This window comes from Eretmochelys imbricata, chromosome 19 (assembly GCF_965152235.1).
Source record: "Eretmochelys imbricata isolate rEreImb1 chromosome 19, rEreImb1.hap1, whole genome shotgun sequence".
Lineage (NCBI taxonomy): Eukaryota > Metazoa > Chordata > Testudines > Cheloniidae > Eretmochelys > Eretmochelys imbricata.
The window spans coordinates 10028457-10048593 of NC_135590.1; the positions used below are offsets into that span (position 1 = coordinate 10028457).

Below are 20137 nucleotides of genomic sequence, written 5' to 3' on the forward strand. Positions count from 1 at the left end.
CTGCTTTGCACTGACACCAGCCTCTTTTAGCACCTGGGAAGGGGTGAACATTTTCACGGGGGGCAGATTTTGAGGTGCCCCCTTGAAAGAATGAGACTTTGGTTGCCCCCGAAGCAGGGGTATAGAGGTGGGATTCGGGGAGCTCCTGGAAAGGAGCGAGAATTTGTACCCCCTAAAGATGAGGCTCTGGGGTGCAGCCCTGCCCCAGCACGAGGAGGGGATCCGTGCGGGGTGCGGACTGAGTGCACCCCCCTTGGGCAGGGGGTTGGCTTCTTTCCGTGCCCGGGTCCCTCTCGGAGCAGGCGGGGACTGCGCCCCGAGCCCCCGCGGGAAGGCAGCGCCCCGGGCCCGGGCGGAACCTCCCGCCCGCCCCGCGGAGAGACTCAGCCAATGGGGCGGAGGGGGCCGGCGCTAGAGGCCGGTGCCCAATGGGGGCAGCGAGCGGCGCTCCGGAGCTGGCTCAGGAGCGGAGGGCGGCGGAGCTCGGGCTGGAGCCCCGCCGCTGTCCCGCCTGACCCACCTGCAGCCGGGGGAAGGAGCCAGCCCCGCTCCCGGGGCCAGAAGCCGCCAGGATGCCGCTCGCCCAGCTGGGAGATCCATGGCCCAACATGGAGCTGGTGCAGCTGGACACGGAGGTGAGGAGGGGGCGCAGGGCATGGCATGCGGGCGCGGGATTTTGGGGGGGCCTTTGTGGGGAGGGGCATGCAACCCTCCCCGGACCGCTTGCCCTAGGGTGTTGGGGGCCCGGCTGGGGTGGAGGTAGCCCCCCCACACACACACCCTAGTTGTTGGTGGGGTCTGGGGAAGCCATGCGAGCCCCCGCGGGGCAGAGAGGGGAGCGGGACCCCTGCCCGCACTGCGGGGAAGGGGCTGAAGGGAGCCTGCCCGCCCCACGGCGGGTCTGGGTCTGAGCCAGGGCAGGAGGGCCAGGCTGGGCGAGATCCCAGAGATTTTGGGAGAGGGATGTTTCGCTCTCCCATTGAAAGCCCCGAGGTCAGCGCTGAGGAGAAAGTAAGTGTGTGTCCGTGTCCGTGTCCCCCCAATCAGAGAGACACACACAAAGTTTCCCTTTGAACAAAGAAAGTGCCCAGGTCTCCACCTCACCCAGATGAGGAGTATGGCAGCTAAGCCTCGCTTTAGGCTTGCCTACTAATTAAAGACATAAAAATCCCATAAATGATCAGATGAATGCAATTAGGGATTCTACACCCAAGATTGCTGCTCTGGATCACCTCTCTGCCCTCACCCTGCGCTAAAGGAATTGAGAAATTCATTTTTGGGGAGGTGGGGAAGGCAGGGACTTCTCACCTGATCCAATCAACATATCTGCAAGCAGGTTTCAGGGGTTCCAACAGCCAGCAGTTAGTTAGTTATGTTGTTTAAGCAAAGAAGCAGATTCACAGTAATCCTGTGAGTTTTGTGTGCTGCCCTGAGGCTGCCATCCATAATCCGCTGCATTGATTTGGCCTATCACACTGCAATATTTAGGCTGCTGAGCCCCTTAGGGGTGACCCCTTGTGGGTTTACAGCTGGGCTGTACAAACCAGTCCGGGGCTAAAACTTAGTGCTGAATAGCGTCAGTCCTCAAGCAATCTTTTGTACCAAGTCCTTGGGGGGGAGTTCTACAAGTTTCAAATAAAAACAACAAATCGTACAACTGTCGTCTTTTAAACCACATTTTAGAAGTGTTTTGCCTGTATTACTTTCTTAATATTGCAGAGGAATTAACTTCTTCAAAAAGTGTCTTGTGCCTGTATCTCTCCTATTTGTAATACATACGTTACACACGCACAACTAATCAAATTTCCTGAGGATTTGTAGGAAAACCATCCACCAGTATGCTTGCTAGACGGAGTGCATTGTAATGATCTGTCAGATCAGCGTATTAACCACTCCTTAAGCTATATTTGACCCTAGATACTCTCCTTCCCTTAATTTTTTTTTATCCAGCTTGTAGTCTATCCAACATTTAAGGGCCTAATTAAACCCAACAAATGCTCTGAAGTGCAGAATGAAGTCCGGAACTCTCACCTTCTCTCCGAATCTCTTGTTGTTTAGATTGCAGTAGTGCCGCAAGTATGCTAGGATCTTTTCAAACGTGGATGAAAACGCAGTTCCAGCTTCAAAGTCCCAAGTCAAAACGTCCCCATAAGAGCACTACGCTGCTTCCCCTTCAAAGCATTCACACTGACACTTCCCTAATCCAGTTTGCTAGGAAGGGCTTACGTTTAAAATTCCCAGGTGTTCTATCAAGTATAAACACTTCTTTCTCGCCTACACACTTTTCTTTCCTTCCTGCTTAAATCTCCCCCACTGCCCCCGCCCCCCGTAACTCAATCTTTGTTTAGATGGCCAGGATACTGCATGTGCCATGAACGTGCCTTGTTGCAGGCTTATGCTACAAATTTTGGGGTGCAAGTTTGGGGAGCATTTAAACTGAAATACTAAAGAATCACCTATGGCCATGTGCTATGTAACTGAGCTCCTACTAATGGTCACTAGACCCAGTACCTTTATTCTACAGCTTGTGTTTTTCTCGGGCCCTGAGGCTCTCCCTTTGTGTACTATTCTGCCTACCCACCACCTCACACGGGTGCACAAGCTGAGGTTCTCCTGCTAAAGCGGACCAGTCCCTAACACTTAGCCTCTTGATAGGTCTTTCATGATAAAGAAAGAAACTTGACTTGAAACCTCTGAGCAATGACAATAACAACAAATGTTCTGTTGAGAGAATGTCATTGGTCACAGTTGCCCCTTCTCTTTGCCAGCCAAGCCCTGCAAAGCTTTGGGTTAATACTTCACCATGCTGGTTAGCAGCAGTGTTAAGGGTCTCCATCTGCTGTGGGCTTAGAACATCTGGGGTGCATGGATAGGCAGAGGATTCATCTTGAAGTGGACTAACAGCATCTGTTGTAAAGTTTTGAGTCATCAAGGCGCATGTGTGTGTACGGGGTGGGAGAGGAGGGAGTTACTTGTTCCACAATGATTTGATCAAGAGGCTTGGTATCATGCTGTGCTTTCAGGGCTGACTCTTGCGGTGAGGTAACTGAGATCTGGAAGATGACAGTGCTGTAGTAAGATACCACGGTGCTTTAAGTTTGCTTTTTTTTTTTTTTTTTTTGAATCGGAAGACCTCATAACACCTGATTACCCAAAAGGAAACTCTAACAGGAGGAAAAATTAATGCCAGTGTCAATGACATGAAATGCTGCTGGCAGGACTGGGATTTACTGCCTAATCCTATGGCCAACTGCGCTTTTGCGTGCTGCATGCCCGTCTGCTGATGGTGTCAACGTTACTAGAGATATAGTACTGACCTGAAACGGATGTCTTGGGGTTTTTTGTTTGTGGTGGAGTTCAGGTGTCCAGTATGTTCGGAAATCAGTCCTGTCTCTGAATTTTGTTTCTAACATCAGGAGAATGAGTAAATGAATGAACTAATAGGAAAGGAGGACTTGTGGCACCTTGGAGGCGAACAAATTTATTTGAGCATAAGCTTTCGTGAGCTACAGCCCACTTCATCGGATGCATCCGATGAAGTGAGCTGTAGCTCACAAAAGCTTATGCTCAAATAAATTTGTTCGTCTCTAAGGTGCCACAAGTCCTCCTGTTCTTTTTGCGGATACAGACTAACACAGCTGCTCCTCTGAAACCTGTCATCATGAACTAATGTGTTCTCACCTACTGCCTCTTTAGCAGCCTGATTTAAGTCTCAAAGGGCTGGCTTTTTTCCTGTCACCTTCCCCCTCCCCCCAGACACACACACACACCCACACCCCCTTCCCTTCCCTCTTTGGGGTGCTGAGCATCCACAACCCCAAAGAAAATCAGTGAGACCAGCAGGTTATTAGCACCTCATGGCTTCGAAGGTTATTAAAGGGTGGTGAGAGTCTGCTGGCCCTTCCTGTGAAGGGTAACATAGCGAGACGATTCTGGAACGTCAGTTACGTAAATTACTCTGGGATCCTTGCCACAAAGCTTTTAAATGGGCTTCCATAAACCTTTGCTTTCTGAGTCATGGATCAGAGCGGTTATCGCAGTGTGCATGGAGGAATCCAACCTATTGGTTTTTTTCATGCTCCATCAACATTAGTAATCTTTCTTTTTTTTTTTTTTTTTTGAGACTGGTCATAGTTGGCTCTGTTTGTCGCAGCAATCTCAAGTGAAGAAGGTGGGGCATGCATGGGAGTGTGTGTGAGACCAATGCACTGCAGGAGGCAAGAAGGGATGCACTTGAGTCCTGGGCACCTAATACTCAGCCTCACAAATATTTCAATTTATTTGAGCATGAGCTTTCGTGAGCTACAGCTGCTGTAGCTCACGAAAGCTCATGCTCAAATAAATTGGTTAGTCTCTAAGGTGCCACAAGTACTCCTTTTCTTTTTGCGAATACAGACTAACACGGCTGTTACTCTGAAACAAATATTTCAGTCCCTCTTCTGCTCTCTGCATTGATCAGAATATTGCTTACATAATGAGCAAATGTGGGTGAAGTAAAGTGCAAGCAGTAGAAAATGAATCTGAGTGACTTAATTGTCATAGTAATGACAAGCAATTTCTAGGCAATGCTTTTCTCTAAACTCTTGTTTCATTAGGCAAATATACAGCAACCTAACTGACAGTCACTTCAAACTGGAATTATTTTGCCCATTATAAATATGTCATCCTCTTTCTACTTGCAAAAGTTCTCTATGGCTAACTTGTCTCTTGTGAATATCTTAGTTGAACGTTACATACAGCAGTGATCAGATAAAGAAGGAAGCTATGTGATCTCAATTCTATGTTAATAAGTTTCTCCAGCATCACACAGCCAATTCATCAGTCTGTCATCTGGGCTATGCAGTGTTGTGTGGTGTGTTTTTTTATTTTGTGGCGTTTTCCTTCCTGGAACCACAATCAGCAAAGACTTTGTAAGTTCCATTTAAAAGAAAATTAGCAACAAAACAGTTTGCATATCAAAGTACCAAAGACTTTTGAACGAAGGGTTTGATTCTCATTAGTGAGAGAGTATGTTGGGATTTTGTACATCAGCACTTAATGTTTCACCATTCATAGAAGTGGGTGGGGAAGCTTCTTTCTGGATATGCAATGTTCTAGTTATGTTTAGGCATGGAAGGATTAGATTTTTATAGGTAAATGTCGATAAACATTAATTTCACCATACAAACATAAACGGATGAAAAAATATTTCCATCAATAGTATAGTAATCTATATTTACAGCTAGGCAAAATAAGAAATTCTTCTTGAGAACTTAGTTTAAGGATATTTACTTGGTATATTTTGACATGTGATATTGACAATTTATGCTTTATTGCTTATAAAGCTCTAACTTTTTGAATCTCAACATCTACTGTCATCAAATTATCATCTGACTTCCCCCACCCCATAATTTTATGCAACTGTAAAAATTTAAATCAATAACTGAAAAAATGCTTTAAAAGAATCAATATTATCCATTGAAATTATTTTTAAAACTTCCAGTTCTGCCTAGTCTAGTTATATTTTATGGCCATCTGAATAGTGACTAGTTGCAATTTAAAGCTTTAGAAATAGCACCAGGGTATCTAAACAGCAGATCTATCAGTAGTCCAAGGCTCGACTTTTGCTGAACACTCTAGTTAGAAAATATGTCTTGAGTGTCCTAGTAGCAATGTAAAATATGAAGCTCATTCTCTTATGACCCAAGGGGGAGGAGTTCTTCCTGCTTCTCTGATTCAGAGCAGCCATGGCTACCGTGTTCAGTTCTGGCAATTGCTTTCTGGCTGTGATAAGGATTATGTAGAATTAAAGGTATTTAAAAAGCAAGATGTCCTAAGATAAACATCTCCAAGTGCAGCCTTAGGTGAGAGTTATGTAACCATATACATTTGCTTTCTTAATAGACGATTGTATTGGACACACATCCCTATGGTGTTAAAGTCTGTGTATGAAAGGTTGCAAAGCTTGTTTCTGAAAGTGATGCACTCAGATATTTCTGGAGCAAGTGACAGCTAAAAGGCAGAGCAAAGCTCTGAGCAAAGCGACAGAGCAAAGCTTGCTGGAAAAGTTGAGTGGACAGACTGCTGACTCCCAACAGAGATGCCTGTGAGCTGCAGTTTCTGTAGCTTGAACTGCTCTTCCTGGCCAGTCAGTGTCAGCCCCTTGTTAATATACAACGCTCCAGGTTCTACAGCCAAGTCTCATACAATGGCATGCTTGGAGCCGGCATTGCCTGGTCAGTACCGATGGCACTCTCATCAGCATTGCTCTCTTCTGAGTCACCGTAGGGGTGGGGCACTCATGTAGCCTTACGTTTGGAAACAAGAGAACAGTTTGCTGCCATAGATTCTTTGGTTGTGCCACGTATAGCTGGTTAGCTGTGTACGTACAAGAATGTAAGATGGAGCCTTGAAAGGCTTCTTACAAGACAAAAAGGTGAAGCTGAAAAACCCACAGATTTGCTCAGGTGTATTTATAAAGCATTAAACGCAGCATGTTACCTGGGGAGGTGACTGCTTTACGTGTCAGGACAGAGATATGTACATAACTCCAGATGGGTCACAGAGATCTAAACGGAAACCACCAGGTGAGGCGGTAAAGGGTTTTTTCTTTGGGCGGGGGGGGAAGAGTCTTGGCTCAAAGTGTGCAGGCTTCTTCCAGCAATGCTAAGTTGTACAGCAGTTTGAAAAGTGACTCATTGGTTGGATGGATTTGGTTCCCGGTGGAAGCACGTATATGCGGGCAAAGCACCCCCTGGAATGCGTGCTTTGTTTTGATTTTTCCAAGCATCCCTACCGCTCCCAGGCAGGATTACAGTCCCTCACAAAGAGCTTTCAGCAGAACACGTGCTCCTTCACGGGAGGAAGTCCGTGAAATGTGGCACTTAAGGGTACGTGCCAAATGCTTAGGAAGCGGGAAGAGGCAATAGGGTGAAAGGGGGAGACGCTGCTGGGATAGACAATGCTCCCTTTCAGTTACAGTTACAGCTCACTCGGTGCTTTGAAATCTTGTGCTTCAATAGTCCCTTCCGTCCAAAGATCTCAAAGCCCAAGGAAAGCTGTAGCAGACCCAGGTGTCACGTGCCTTACCCACACTCTCTTGCTTTCCTCCTTCTATGCGGTCTAGAAAGAGATGTTCTTCTCCAAGTGGTTGTGGATGTGTGTTCCACTTAGGTGTGCTTGTGGACAACTTGGTATACCAGTACCTGGGGGGCGGGGCAGTGCGTGTGCCCTGTGTCAGTGGCCCTCAACCTTTCCAGGCTACTGTACCCCTTTCGGGAGTCTGACTTGTCTTGCGTACCCCAAGTTTCACCTCCCCTAACTACCTGCTTATGCAATCAGACATAAAAATGCAAGAGTCACAGCACACTGTTACTGAAAAATTGCTGACTTTCTCATTTTTACCGTGTAATTATCAAATGTAATTGGAATATAAATCTTGTACTTACATTTCAGTGTATAGAGCAGTATAAACAAGTCATTCTGTATGAAATTTTAGTTTGTACTGACTTGGCTATTGCTTTTTATGTAGCCTGTTGTAAAAGTAGGCAAGTATCTAGATGAGTTGATGTACCCCCTGGAAGACCTCTGCGTACCCCCAGGGGTACGCGTACCCCTGGTTGAGAACCACTGCCCCTCACCTCCTTGTGTCTCCTCCTGAGGCTATTTAAGGGCGTCTGAGTTTCAGATCGGCCAAAGTCTGTTTTCAGTTTCTGTGGATTGCCTGGGTGCAAATGAAAGCAGAGTTTGGCCCACGTGAAGCTCGGTTCACTCTCCTGGCATGTGTTTCTAGTAGCCTCTGAGTGGCTGCTAATTTAAATGTGAACTTCCTCAACTTAAAATGGGCATTCCACCTCTTGTCAGACTTATTTTTTAAATACATAAACGACCCTTACAAAGCTGCATTTTTAATGAGCAGTGATGTATGAATTGTCTATCAGAAACAGCTGAGCCAATAAACATGAGCATGCTTCCAGCCCTTCTACACTAGTGAGAGCAAGGAGGCACCCTCCTCTATGCAAGGAAAGGATCTTACTTCATTTCTTAAATATTCTTTGTAAGCTAAAGCCACTGACAGCTTCTCCTAAACAATACGTCTGTGATCTCTTGGAAACACTTCTGCTGGTTGGGTTCTGTAGTGGTACCATTATTTTCCTCTGGCCGCTTATGGTTGCAAATACTTCTGATTCTTTAAATTGCGCAAGTGTATGAGAGGAAACACAACGTGGTTTGGTCCTTTCTAAGTGGCTGAGTTAGAACAAGCAGCTCTGATACCTTTGGGAATCTGGCCCTAAGTCCTTAAACCACCTCTAACCATGCTTTTTTGGGTGCTGCATGGATAACTGGTGGATGTGACTGATGAGTATATGTCCGCATGAATCTGTATCAAACGACAAACTCCATTTGTGAATGCCATTTTGACTGTAAATGGCGCTGGGCCGTCATGTTGTGTTTTACCTCCATCTTGAACTGGGATTCCAGGAGGTGCCAAGAGAAATCCTTGTGTCTAAAGCAGTCGGGAGTCGTTAATCTGGATGGTTGTCGATTCAGAAGGAAGCGGTCTAGGACAAATGAGCTGGCTTCAGCCTAGGGCAGTGGTTCTTAACCTCAGGTGCACGCAGTAAAGGCTGCAGTAAAGGTTAAGAACCACTGGCCTAGGGGAACCAGTTTTATCAGACTGGACTGCATGGGCCAGACTGAGGTGTATTTCACACAATACAAAAACCAGGGGTCACCTGATGAAATTAGCAGGCAGCAGGTTTAATGCAAACTCGTAGTACTTTTTCACACAATGCACAACTAACCCGTGGAACTCATTACCATGGGGTGTTGTGATGGCCAAAAGTATAACTGGGTTAAAAAAAGAATTAGATAAGTTCATGGTGGATAGGCCCATCAATGGCTGGGGACACAACCCCATGCTCAGGGCAACCCTAAGCCTCTAACTGCCAGAAACCAGGAGCGGAAGATGGGTGGATCACTCTGTAATTGCCCTGTTCTGTATACTCCCTGAAACCCTGGAACTGGCCACTGTCCCACACAGGATAGTGGGCAAGATGAAGTATGGTCTGACCCAGTATGGCAGCCCTTGTGTTCTCTTATGTTGCTTACCTGAGCTGCTCAGGCCAAGGAATGTGGCAAGGGTGCCAAGGTCACTTCCACAAACCCAAACTGAGTAATCCCTATTCCCGGAAGCTCTTAGGTACATGCTTGATTTTCCCCATTGAAGTCAATAGCTTTAAGCATGCGCTTAAGTCCACACTTTAGAGAAGCAACTGGTTGTACTACAGGTTGAGACTGATCTCTCTCTAGGGTAAACTGGAAGCAACTGGAACTACACTGGTGTGAGATCAGAATTGTGCCCTATAGGTGTAAATATTGCGGGGCTAATGTCAGTCTAGCAGGCAGGGGTTCGCTCTCATCTGTAACTGATGTGGCCATGCTGTGAATTGTAGTAGCTCTAAATTCACACATGCAATGTATTGCTCGGGGCATAGCTCTCAGAGAAAGGGGGATCCCCTGTTGGTGATATTCCTGGAGTTCATTTCAAGGTTGTCAAAGTAGCCAATGTTTCCCTCTTAGCTTTGTACAAAGGCAAGAAGGAGAGACCAAGATCATAAACTTTTGTTGTTCTATTAAGGATATGAATAAAAATTTTCATCTTAAAAAAAACCTTGGAGACTACCAGCTGTTTTCCACTGTGCTTATCTTTGAAGAATAAACTTGTATGTGAAGAGCTGAGTCTGCCAACTCCTCCCTATGCTAAACTCTTTATCATGAGTTAGCCACCAGGTGGTACGCATGCAGTTCAGAAATATATTTAATTGTGTGTGTATCCTTCAAGACAAATGTGGAGCACCAGTAAGCTATGGTAGAAACTGAATCCCTGTAATGTTAAAGTGAGACTTTGTTAGTGTCACACTCCAAAAGCTGTCATACCAGGGGTCAATAAATGCAAGTTTTCTCTGCCTTGTTTTAAAAGGGCATGGATTAAACAGGGCCAAAACATCATTTCTTGTTAAAAGTGTTATGAAAGCTTGACACCAGTCTCAGAAAAACAAAAACACTTAATCCTAACAAAAGTTGATTTAAGCCCCTCCCACTCTACAATGTTTATAACTCAGACATTACAGTGCTTAGAACGTGCGGGTGAAGTGGGTTTTTATCCATGAAAGCTTATGCCCAAATTAATCTGTTAGTCTTTAAAGTGCCACCGGACTCCTCATTGTTTTAATTTTATTGTCTTTCGTTGCTCAAGTTGAGATGCAAAAAAAATAAAGAGCATAAACAGAGATGAGGCAAGTAGATTTCTCAAATTCTTTCACCTCACTTCTCAGCTAAGTTTATTAATAAACACAGGTAAATTGGTTTTACAGGGGAAGGATTTTTACGGAGTGTTCTTGCAACTCTGCTAAATATCAGATATCTATATCTAAGCAAATATCTCCCACCTATCTTCACCTCCAAGTCTGCTTGCTCCTACTGGGTTGCCATCTTGCTGAATTTGACACTGCTTTCAGGACTTCACTGCCTATTCCAGCAATAGAAGTTTGGCTAGCAAGATAGTATTTATTGAATACAAAGGGCCAAATGCAACCTCAAGCCAAGCAGTTGGTGCAGAAGGTCCTGGGGCACTGTCAGCAGTGATGTAAATGATATCAAGTATAAGCCCATCTTAAAATGGGTATTGGTAGTAAAATTGTAACTTCCGATCTGGGATTCATTCAATGCAAAGTGTAACATACACATCCATCTCAGCGTGTAGCTTTTCCTGCTAATACAAGAGTGTGAAGCTGACGCAGCTCTCCCTCTCCTTTAACCTACGCCCCCACCAGCCAATGTTCACAGAACAGCAAGCGTGCATAAATCACACTCCCTTGGCGCACCTGGCTGAGTTCCAAAATGGTGCTGATTATACCAGGTCTCTTTCAGTTGAAATGTCAGGGGTTTTTGACCAGCTCCACTTGCCTTGTATATCTGATGTGTGTCTTATAAATCAATTGTGCTGTGTCTTATAAATCTGGCCCAAACAACTTCTGGAGGTTTCATCACCTTCTAGCCTAGTATAAAAAGTCTATTCAGGAAACTTGACTGCCCCTCTCCAAAATGGCATTTTCATAGTGCCTGGCGTTTGCTAACAGTGGATTCTTCTTTGCATTTTGCAGAATGGGCAGGTTGCACCAGAAGAAGGTGGGAGACATCCATCAAAGGTAAAAAAACAAAAACAAATGTAGCATCTTCAAGTCTCGGAAACATTCATCGAAGCTGTACATTACACTGCTATGTGTGACCTTTCGTCCAGAGCCAACTGAGTAATCCTTCATTTTATGGGGCGTGGAGAGGGGATGGTTTAAAATCAGCTGCTCTGTTGCTAACTGCGGGTAGAAGGAGGGAGGGAGGGTAGGAGGCAGGGGAAGGGTTGAATGTCTGTGTCATGCCCCATCCTTGCCTTCTCACTTTCCCCTAGATTTGCATAGACAATTTCACCAAACCAGCATCTTGAATCTCCTCAATCACTCTCCTCCCAATGGAGGTGCTGCAAAATGCACTGGAAATGGGCTCACTGGTTAGAGCAGAGGACTAGCAGTCTGGACTCCTGGGATTGGTTGGTGGCTCTGATACTGACTTGCCCTGTGACCATAGGCAAGTCTCTTTACCTTTCTGCTTCCATTTCCCCATCTCTGGAAAGGTTAATAGAAATCCACAGCATACTGTGCGACTTGACTGTCAGTGCAACTGTCTTGAGGTTCTCCAAAAAAAGGGGTTGCAGGTGCAAAGTATTTCCTCCTACACCTAGTCTTTATCTCTTGGGTATATGGCCCCTGTTACCATAGTACCTGGGTGCTTCACAGTTTTTAGTTTATTTATCCTTGCAACATACTAGTGATTTCTACATCCCCTTTCCTACCCCTGCAAGGCGGGGCTAAGGTAGGTGCTATTGTCCCCATTGTACAAATGGGGAACTGAGGCACAGACAGGCTAGGATTTGCCCAAGGTCACACAGGAAGTCAGGGACAGAGGAGGGAATTTTACCTCCTCTTAGGCTAGCACCCTAACCATGGGCTCATCCTTCTGCTCTGGAGGCCTAATGCGCTTTCTAGTCTAAATGTGAGCTGTATAGTGTTGAAGAACTTGATTTCAGGGATGTGTTTTCCCTGAGATGAACTAGCATCTAGTAGGAGAAATGAGATTCAAACTGAAGGTCTGCCTCTTAGCCTACAGGAACATCTTGCAACTTGCTGTTAATCTAACCCTAACCTGCACTAGTGCTTCTGCCTTGTTTCTCTACCTGCTGCACAAGGATGGTCATGCTGAGGAGTGGGGAATAATGGCTGTCTGATTGGGACCCTGAAGGCATAAGCCCTTCAGTATGGGTAGATGAGTATTTAAAATGTAGTTTTCCAATATGCTAATATTATGGCTGTGGAGAAAGGCCCTGTGGAATATGCAACACCTATCACAAGTCATGATGAATGGATTGTTCATCAGAGTTCATTCAACACATTCTCTCCTAATCAGGAGTCACCCTTGGTATCTGATGTGTATCCTGGAAGGAGTCTTCAGTCTGACACCGCATTTTAGCCTGCAGCTCCATGGATTTTTCTTTCCTTTCTGTTGGCCCTGGAGGTTGATTTTGATTGTGTTCCAGCAAGTTAGTTTCCCACTTCCTTAGATTTAATTTTGTGCCATTTAAAGAAGTTTGAATGGAATAGCAATTGTCTTGCCTCTCTAGGGGTTGATGCCAAAAGAACCAATTCTTGTAAGCCAATTCTCTTCTCCAGACTTGTGCCCTGGCTTTTAATAATGCTAATATTAAATTATATAATACATAGGCTGAGAAAAGAGTCTGTACATCTGGGTATAGTGCTTAGATTATTCACATTAGTATATTGACCTATTCCTGACTATTTTGGGTCTCTGATCTTCAACTTGCCAGTCTGATTTTAGGGGTGTCATCTTAGTGGTATAAAAGGAGCATGTAGAGCCTGATGCTGACACAGGACCAGGCATCTCAAGATCAGTGATGATGTGCACCTCTCTGCGTTGAGAATACAGCTGGCCCTTCCTTCCCTGCCAGAGGTGCTGCCTCCCCTGGCTGGATTCCCACTGGCTCGCTGAGGCTCATTGTGGCACTTGCCTCTTTGATCTTCAAGCACCTTGCTGAGCTCTTCTCCTGAGGTACACAGCAGCACTTGCTACCTCAAGTAGTCTTTAAAAATCTGGGATTCCTTTTAGTACGGTGATCTTACGTGGGAAGACAGCCCAGCTGATCCTGCTTGAGACTCAGCTCTGTAGAAAGTGATGCGGTGGGACTTCTGTTCCAGTCTGAGAGAGGCTAGCTAACATTTTCTCTACAGGCTGTGCAAGCACCTCGTCATTAAATCTCCTTCCCCTTCATGAGGCTAAGAGGTGGCGACCACTTTACAAGTGGGGAACTCTGAGGCAGAGTAAAGTTAAGTATCTTGCCCAAGTGCTCACAGCAAGTTGGTGGCAGCTGGGAAGGGAGCCCAGGAGTCCTGAAGGCTAGTGTCTTGTTTGAGCCACTGGGTGACTATTCTTTGATCCTTTCTAAATTTGCCATGGCCTCCGTGTCAGTTACACTGACAATAAACTACTACACATGGCTAACAAAAGCCTTCCCATCCCTATCCAGGGCTTCAGTAACCTAATTTGTGAAATATCTGTTTGGAATAATAACCCCTTATTTGTCTTGTAAAAAAGTAGAACAACTGATGTTTTCAAGCAGAAGTACATGCAAAGGAAGTCCCTGCTTAAACTCCTTTTCTCTGAAATGGAACGGCTAACTCTGAAATACCCTGTAACCAGCTCAACCAATTCTGGCAGGCCTGGATATCAGCAGAAAAATCTCCAAGGCTATCTTGCTTCATGTTTTCAGATCACTGAACCGGTTAGTTTGAGGTCAGATTGTCAGCAGTTGCTTGCTGCATTTGTAGAACTGGTGGTTGCACCTTTACAGTCAGAAAGAAAAATTAAGTTAAGAAAAATTCCTCTTTGCCTCTGTTGCATGGCTTTCTGATCTGCTATGGCCGTGTTTGGAATAGTTGTAAGAGTAAACCCCTTGTTCATAGAATCATAGACTATCAGGGTTGGAAGGAACCTCAGGAGGTCATCTAGTCCAACTCCCTGCTCAAAGCAGGACCAATCCCCAATTTTTGCCCCAGATCCCTAAATGGCCCCCTCAAGGATTGAACTCACAACCCTGGGTTTAGCAGGCCAATGCTCAAACCACTGAACTATCCGTCCCCCCATCATTTTTGTTTGTGGGGTTTATTCACTACCCTCTTACAACTAAGGTCAAGGCTACACCAGTCAGCTACAGCAGCACAGCTGTACCGAGGCAGTGCTCCCACCGACCTAAACCACCCCCCGAGGAGTGGCGGTAGCTATGTCAGCAGGAGAGCGTCTCCCACCGACATAGCACTGTCCACACTGGTGCTTCTATCGGTGTAACTTACGTTGCTCCTGGGTGTAGTTTTTTGCATCCCTTGTGACAGAAGTTATACCAACAAAAGTGGTAGTGTAGACATAGCCTAATTCTGCCATCTCACCTAAAAATAGCCTTCATCAGTGAGATCAGCAGATAACGAGCATTACTCAGCACCCACATGTAGTGCAGCCCGCCACTCCCTCTGTCCCCACATGTTAGCCAAAACGTACTTTTTGTTGTGCAGTGAGTGAAGGTACGCGCTCTAGGAACCCGTTGATGTCCATCTAAAAGAACCAGCTAGGGACCTCGCTGGATTCTCTCTAAATCTTATGCTACCAGTAGGTAGTTTTCCTCCCACTCCCATAAGGGACTGTGGTGGTGGTGTGATGTTGCATGTGCTACCTCTTCGCTATCAGACATGAAGCACGGTAAAAGCTAGTGGACAAGGCTGGGAGTCAGAACTGCTGGGTTCTAGTCTCAGCTCTGGCACTGACTTGCCACGTGGTCTTGGGCAAGTCACTGTGCCTTAGTTCCCCATCTGTAAAATGGGGATAATTCGTGTGTGTGTGTGTGGGGTGTTACTGCTTGCAAAGTTTCTTGTGATCCTTGTATGAAAGCATTATGCTAAGAACTGCCGCTATGTACAACAGCGGCATTGTGGATGTTGTAGGGCAATGTGCATTTTGAGAGTACGCTTAACAGCCTTATTGGGACCAGTCTCGACACTCTCTGGTGTGGGTCAGTCTCTTTCAGTGGGACACAGATAGATGCAGTTGGAATGATTAACTGTATGAGTGTGAGTGTAATTGTAACACCACTGTCCTTGGCATTGAGCCCTACGTTCTGAAATGAACCATATTATGATGACTCTTGTGTTCTTGAAGGTGGGACTCCATAAAGTCTTGCCGTCACAAGTCTGTGCAAGCATTGTTCCTCACTCCTGCTCTGTGAGCACCTTGGCAGCGCCTGCAACTACGCTGGGGATGGGAGGAGTTACGTCTATTGACTTCTAAGTCCAGACCTGCTTCGCTCTCAGTAATAGTCTTGGGGAAAGGTAGCGTGACTCTCTTCAGGAGAAGCAATGAAATCTGAACTAATAGTCCAACCTTTCAGATCCTCCTTATAAGGAACCCACAGGCTGAAGATGACAAACCCCATACAGTATAAATGAGCATGAGCCCAAAGCAGAGTCATGCTTACCAGAGTGCTGTTGGCATGCCCGATACTGTACAGACTTGAACTGCCCTGGCTCCAAGAAGCTTGCAGTCTAATTGTTAGACAACATTAGTTCAGATCCACAATGCCAGAAGATGGATCCAACCCTAAACCAAGCAAGTTTTATAAAAAGGAAATTATGTAGGTAAAAGCTTAAATGGTTGGTGTTGCTATTCCTGCTCAGCTCCACTGCGTTTGTTGTTGACCTTTAGGATGGACGTATGGAACGCTGCCCTGGCAAAGGAGTTCTATAAATTGTCTAGGACTCCTACGGGTTGCTGAATGAAGGAACCTTTTTCTTTCTTTCTTCTGTATCAGTGGCACAGACTTTTCATTGCTTATGGAATGAGGTCAGTAACGCTCACATCTAGGCCACCCCCTAACAGCCTGTTAACATGTATTTTCAAAGCCATTTGAGAGGCCTCCGTTTTTCCTTTCTCTTCATTTCCTTTGACACAACATGGGCTGGAACTATGGTTCTTCTTCGAGTGATGGTCCCTATGTGTATTCCACATGCGCCCATGAGTGGCAGGTGAATCCCTGCTTTGGGGAGGCTAGCCCACCAGCCCCACCCCTTCCGCCCAAGGCCCTGCCCCCCATACACTGGAGCCCCGAACCCACCCCCGAAAGGAAAAGCTCTGAGGGGGCCTGCCTGCCCTGCCCCGCCCCACAAGTGCTGGGCCAGGCCACCGCACCCCCACCCCTGATGGCCCTCCTCCCCAGTCAGTCAGGCTGGGTCAAGAGCCACCAGCAGCCTCCCTGAGAAGGCAATGAAGAGAATGGAGAAGGCAATGAAGAAGGTAAACATCATTACCGATGCCTTCCTCTTGGGTTGGGGTGCGCACATGGCCAATCATATGGCTCAGGGCATTTGGACCCCAGGAGTCCAGAATGCATATTAACTTACTAGAATTTAGGGCAGTCATTGGGCCTGCAGTCCCATCCAGTCCAAACATGTTCAGATAATGCCAGACGATACAACAACAGTATTTTATATAAGCAAGCTAGGGGGAATGAGATCTCTTTGTGCACAGAGGCAGTCATCCTCTGGAAGTGGTGCATCAAACGTCACACAGCCCTGTCAGCAGCATACTTGCCAGGGGCGCAAAGGTCCCCAGGGGACTACCTGACCAGACACTTTTCCACAAATCTAGAATGGGAGATTTATGATTCAGTTCTCAGTGATGTCTTCCGTCAATGGAGAATAACTGCTTGGGAGCTTTTTGCCTCACAGGTGAACAGAAAGCTTCCTCAGTACTGCTCCAGAGCAGCCCCAGGCAAAGACTCATTGGGAGATGTTCTTCTGACGTTGTGGAAGTGTTGCCTGGGATATATTTTCCCCTCCAATTCCTTTGATACCACAGGTTTTAGGGAAGATCCACCCAGACAGAGCTTGAGTCATCCTCATTGTGCCCAACTGGCAGAGACATTTCTGGTTCTCAGATCTGTTGAAGTTCTGTGTGACCACCCATGAACATCCCAGTGTTACTGGATTTCTAATGTAACCCAGTGGCAAGGTCACACAACCCCATCTAGAACATTCATGTTCCAAGGGGGTGCAATCCATCCTTAACCAAAGTAGAAAAGATTGTACGAGAAGCTGTTACTCAGCTAAATGGAAATGTTTCTCTGCTTGGGTTCCTCAGAGGAATTTGTCTCAGAACTTTACTGGAATCCCTGGGAGTATCTACTTATTCTCTGTGGGTACATTTTGTAGCAATCAGCTCTTGCCATCCTCCAATGAATAACCATACATTCGTCACGCATTTTGTCACAACTAGATTTTTGAAGGGGATTCTCAGATCCTTTCCACCAGTGGTGAAGTTCACACCTCAGTGGGATCTCCATTTCCCCCCCCCCCCTCTTCTCTCACTAAGACTCTTGTTTTGAGCCACTGGTCACACACTCTGACCCCTCTGTCCATGAAGGTGTCTTTTCTGATAGCTATAACATCGGCCAGAAAAGTCAGTGAACGGGGAGCACATAGGGCAGGCTCACTATATGCTGCCTTCTATAAAGAAAAAGTCTCTCTAAGTTCCCACCCCAGATTCATACCCAAGGTAGTTTGAGTTTCATATGAGTAAGGTCATCTACATACCTGTATTTTTTCCTAAACCATGTGCCTTGGAAGAGGAGAGAAGATTCCATTCTCTGGCCGTCCGGAGGGCTTCAGCCTTTTAACTGCAAAGAACAAAAGATGTTAGACACCTAAACTATTTGTTTTAATAGCAGAGTGATCAAGAGGCCAACCTATATTAACACTGATTTTCAAAATGGATCTCGGGTTGTATTATCTTTTGGTACCAACTAGCTGGCATCCTCCACCCAGAAAGAGGTAAGGGCTCATTCCACTGGGGGCAAGCTACTTCAGCTGCATCTCTGAGACACCCACACTAGATATATGTAGGGCAGCTACTTGGAGGACTTTGCAGACATTCACAAGAGATTACGCCTTGGTACAGTTCTTGGCTGTGGGCATAGGTACCAACTTCCTCTCTACCTAGGGGGTGCTCAACCCTCCCCTCCGCTGCAGGCCCGGCCCAACTCCACCCCTTCCTCCAAGCCCCCACCCCTGCCCCGCCTCTTCCCATCCCCACTCCACCCCAGGCCATGTCCCCACTCCACCCCTTCTCCCAAGCCCCCATCCCGCCTCTTCCCGCTCCCAGCCGTGCCCACACTTCACCCCCTCCCGCGAGCGCACCCCGTCCCTGCTCCTCCCTCTCCTGTTCCGCAGTGTGCAGGAGGCTCTGGGAGGGGAGAGGGAGGAGTTGATCAGCGGAGTTGCGGGCGGGAAGCGCTGGGGGAGGGGGACAGCTTGGCTGCAGGTGGGTGCTGGAGCACCCACGGAGTCAGCACCTATGGATGTGGGGACAACACTGCTACAGTCAGTTATCTCTTCTACGCCCTCGCACCGATCTGTTTGACTACTGCTTACTAATCTCCATTCGTGGAATACACAGAGGGACCATCACTTGAAGAAGAAATGGAGGTTCTTCGAGATGTGTGGTCCTGATCTGTATTCCACTACCCTTGCTCCATCCCCTCTGCTGCGGATTCATTTCACTACAGTAAGAATGGGAAACTGGGGAGGCGTCAGCTTGGACCTCGATTTATGCCCTTATTTGGGAGCACAAGGAGAGCTGTGGCATATGTGTGGGCCAACGGATGCTGTTCGCAAGAAAATTCAGGACTTGGGTGCATGAGACACACATGCATATCCCATGTGCAGAATATAGCTAGGGACCACACATCTCAAAGAACCTCCAGTTACAGATAAGTAATCTCCATTCTCCTCCCCCCCCCCCCGCGCCATCCTTCCCCTCCCCTCCCCCACCCATTGAGAGAACTCTTTCCAGTGATGGTCTCTGGGAAGCAGACAAAGGGTTAATCCAAACTGGCTCTGTATTGATACTGGAGTGTAGTGCACAGCAGATCTAGCTAGCAGATCTAGCTAGCAGATCGGGCTCTGATCTAGACTAAACCAGGAGGGAGTTTGTAACATCTCTACTCACAATGACTCACTGGCTGCCTTGCATAGAAGCCATCTGTGATGTCAGAAGGGAACTTAGGAACTTGCTCAGAAAAGTTGTGCTGGTTTGGGGGCCCTATTGGCTTATTAAATAGACCAGGGGGACGTGTACCCCTTGCGGTACGCAGGGGTCTTCCAGGGGGACATCAACTCGTCTAGAGATTTGCCTAGTTTTACAACAGGCTATGTAAAAAGCACTAACAAAGTGAGCGTAAACTGAAATTTCATACAGACAGAATGAGAGAGTCAGCAATTTTTCGGTAATCGTGTGGGTATGACACTTCTGTATTTTTATGTGTGATTTTGTAAGCAAGTAGTTTTTAAGTGAGGTGAAACTTGGGGATACACAAGACAAATCAGACTCCTGAAAGGGGTACAGGAGTCTGGAAAGGTTGAGAGCCACTGGATTAGACTGACTGGCAGTGTCTGCATTAGCCTCGTGGGTCGTAAATCCTGTTACTTCTCAGCTAAACTGACTGTTCCAAAATCTAAAGAGCAGAGAAATGAGCTGCCTTGCTCGGCTGCTGATTCCACAGCTGATTAACAGGAATAGAAAGTAACAAATTCAACAGGAAAAATGGAACTTCTTTGATGGAATATACATTAAAACGCTGATTAACTAGCTCACCTTAAGGGCAGGTTGCATACTCTTAAAGAATTAATGCATAATGCCTTGCTGTTAACGACAAGACCCAATCAGTGAAATCATTTCACAATGAACAGAGCTGATTTACAGTGCTGAAGTTGTGCCCACTCTTCTTCTGTGACAGTAAAACTAATACCCACTGCTGGAATTACAACTGAGCCGGTGATCTGCATATCCCGGGGTTATAATGATAGCTCCTCATGAAAACGAGGCGGGAAGTGAATGAGTAAACACCTCTCGGGGTTCTAGTTCAACACCATAAAAGAGACCTTTGGAAGTGCCTAGGTTCCTGCCTCCACACTCCTGTGGTATGCACACC

General features: G+C 46.4%; 1 protein-coding gene across 1 annotated transcript in view; it reads left to right on the forward strand.

Moving 5' to 3' along the window:
* The first annotated feature begins 489 nt into the window (after positions 1–489).
* The window catches only part of RPS6KA1 (ribosomal protein S6 kinase A1), a 67290-nt gene continuing 47642 nt past the window's right edge, over positions 490–20137 (forward strand). Inside the window, exons 1-2 of the mRNA XM_077837908.1 lie at positions 490–635; positions 11145–11189. Of these exons, the coding sequence (XP_077694034.1) occupies positions 573–635; positions 11145–11189 (108 nt within the window). The 5' untranslated portion in view covers positions 490–572. The remainder of the gene's footprint in view (positions 636–11144; positions 11190–20137) is intronic.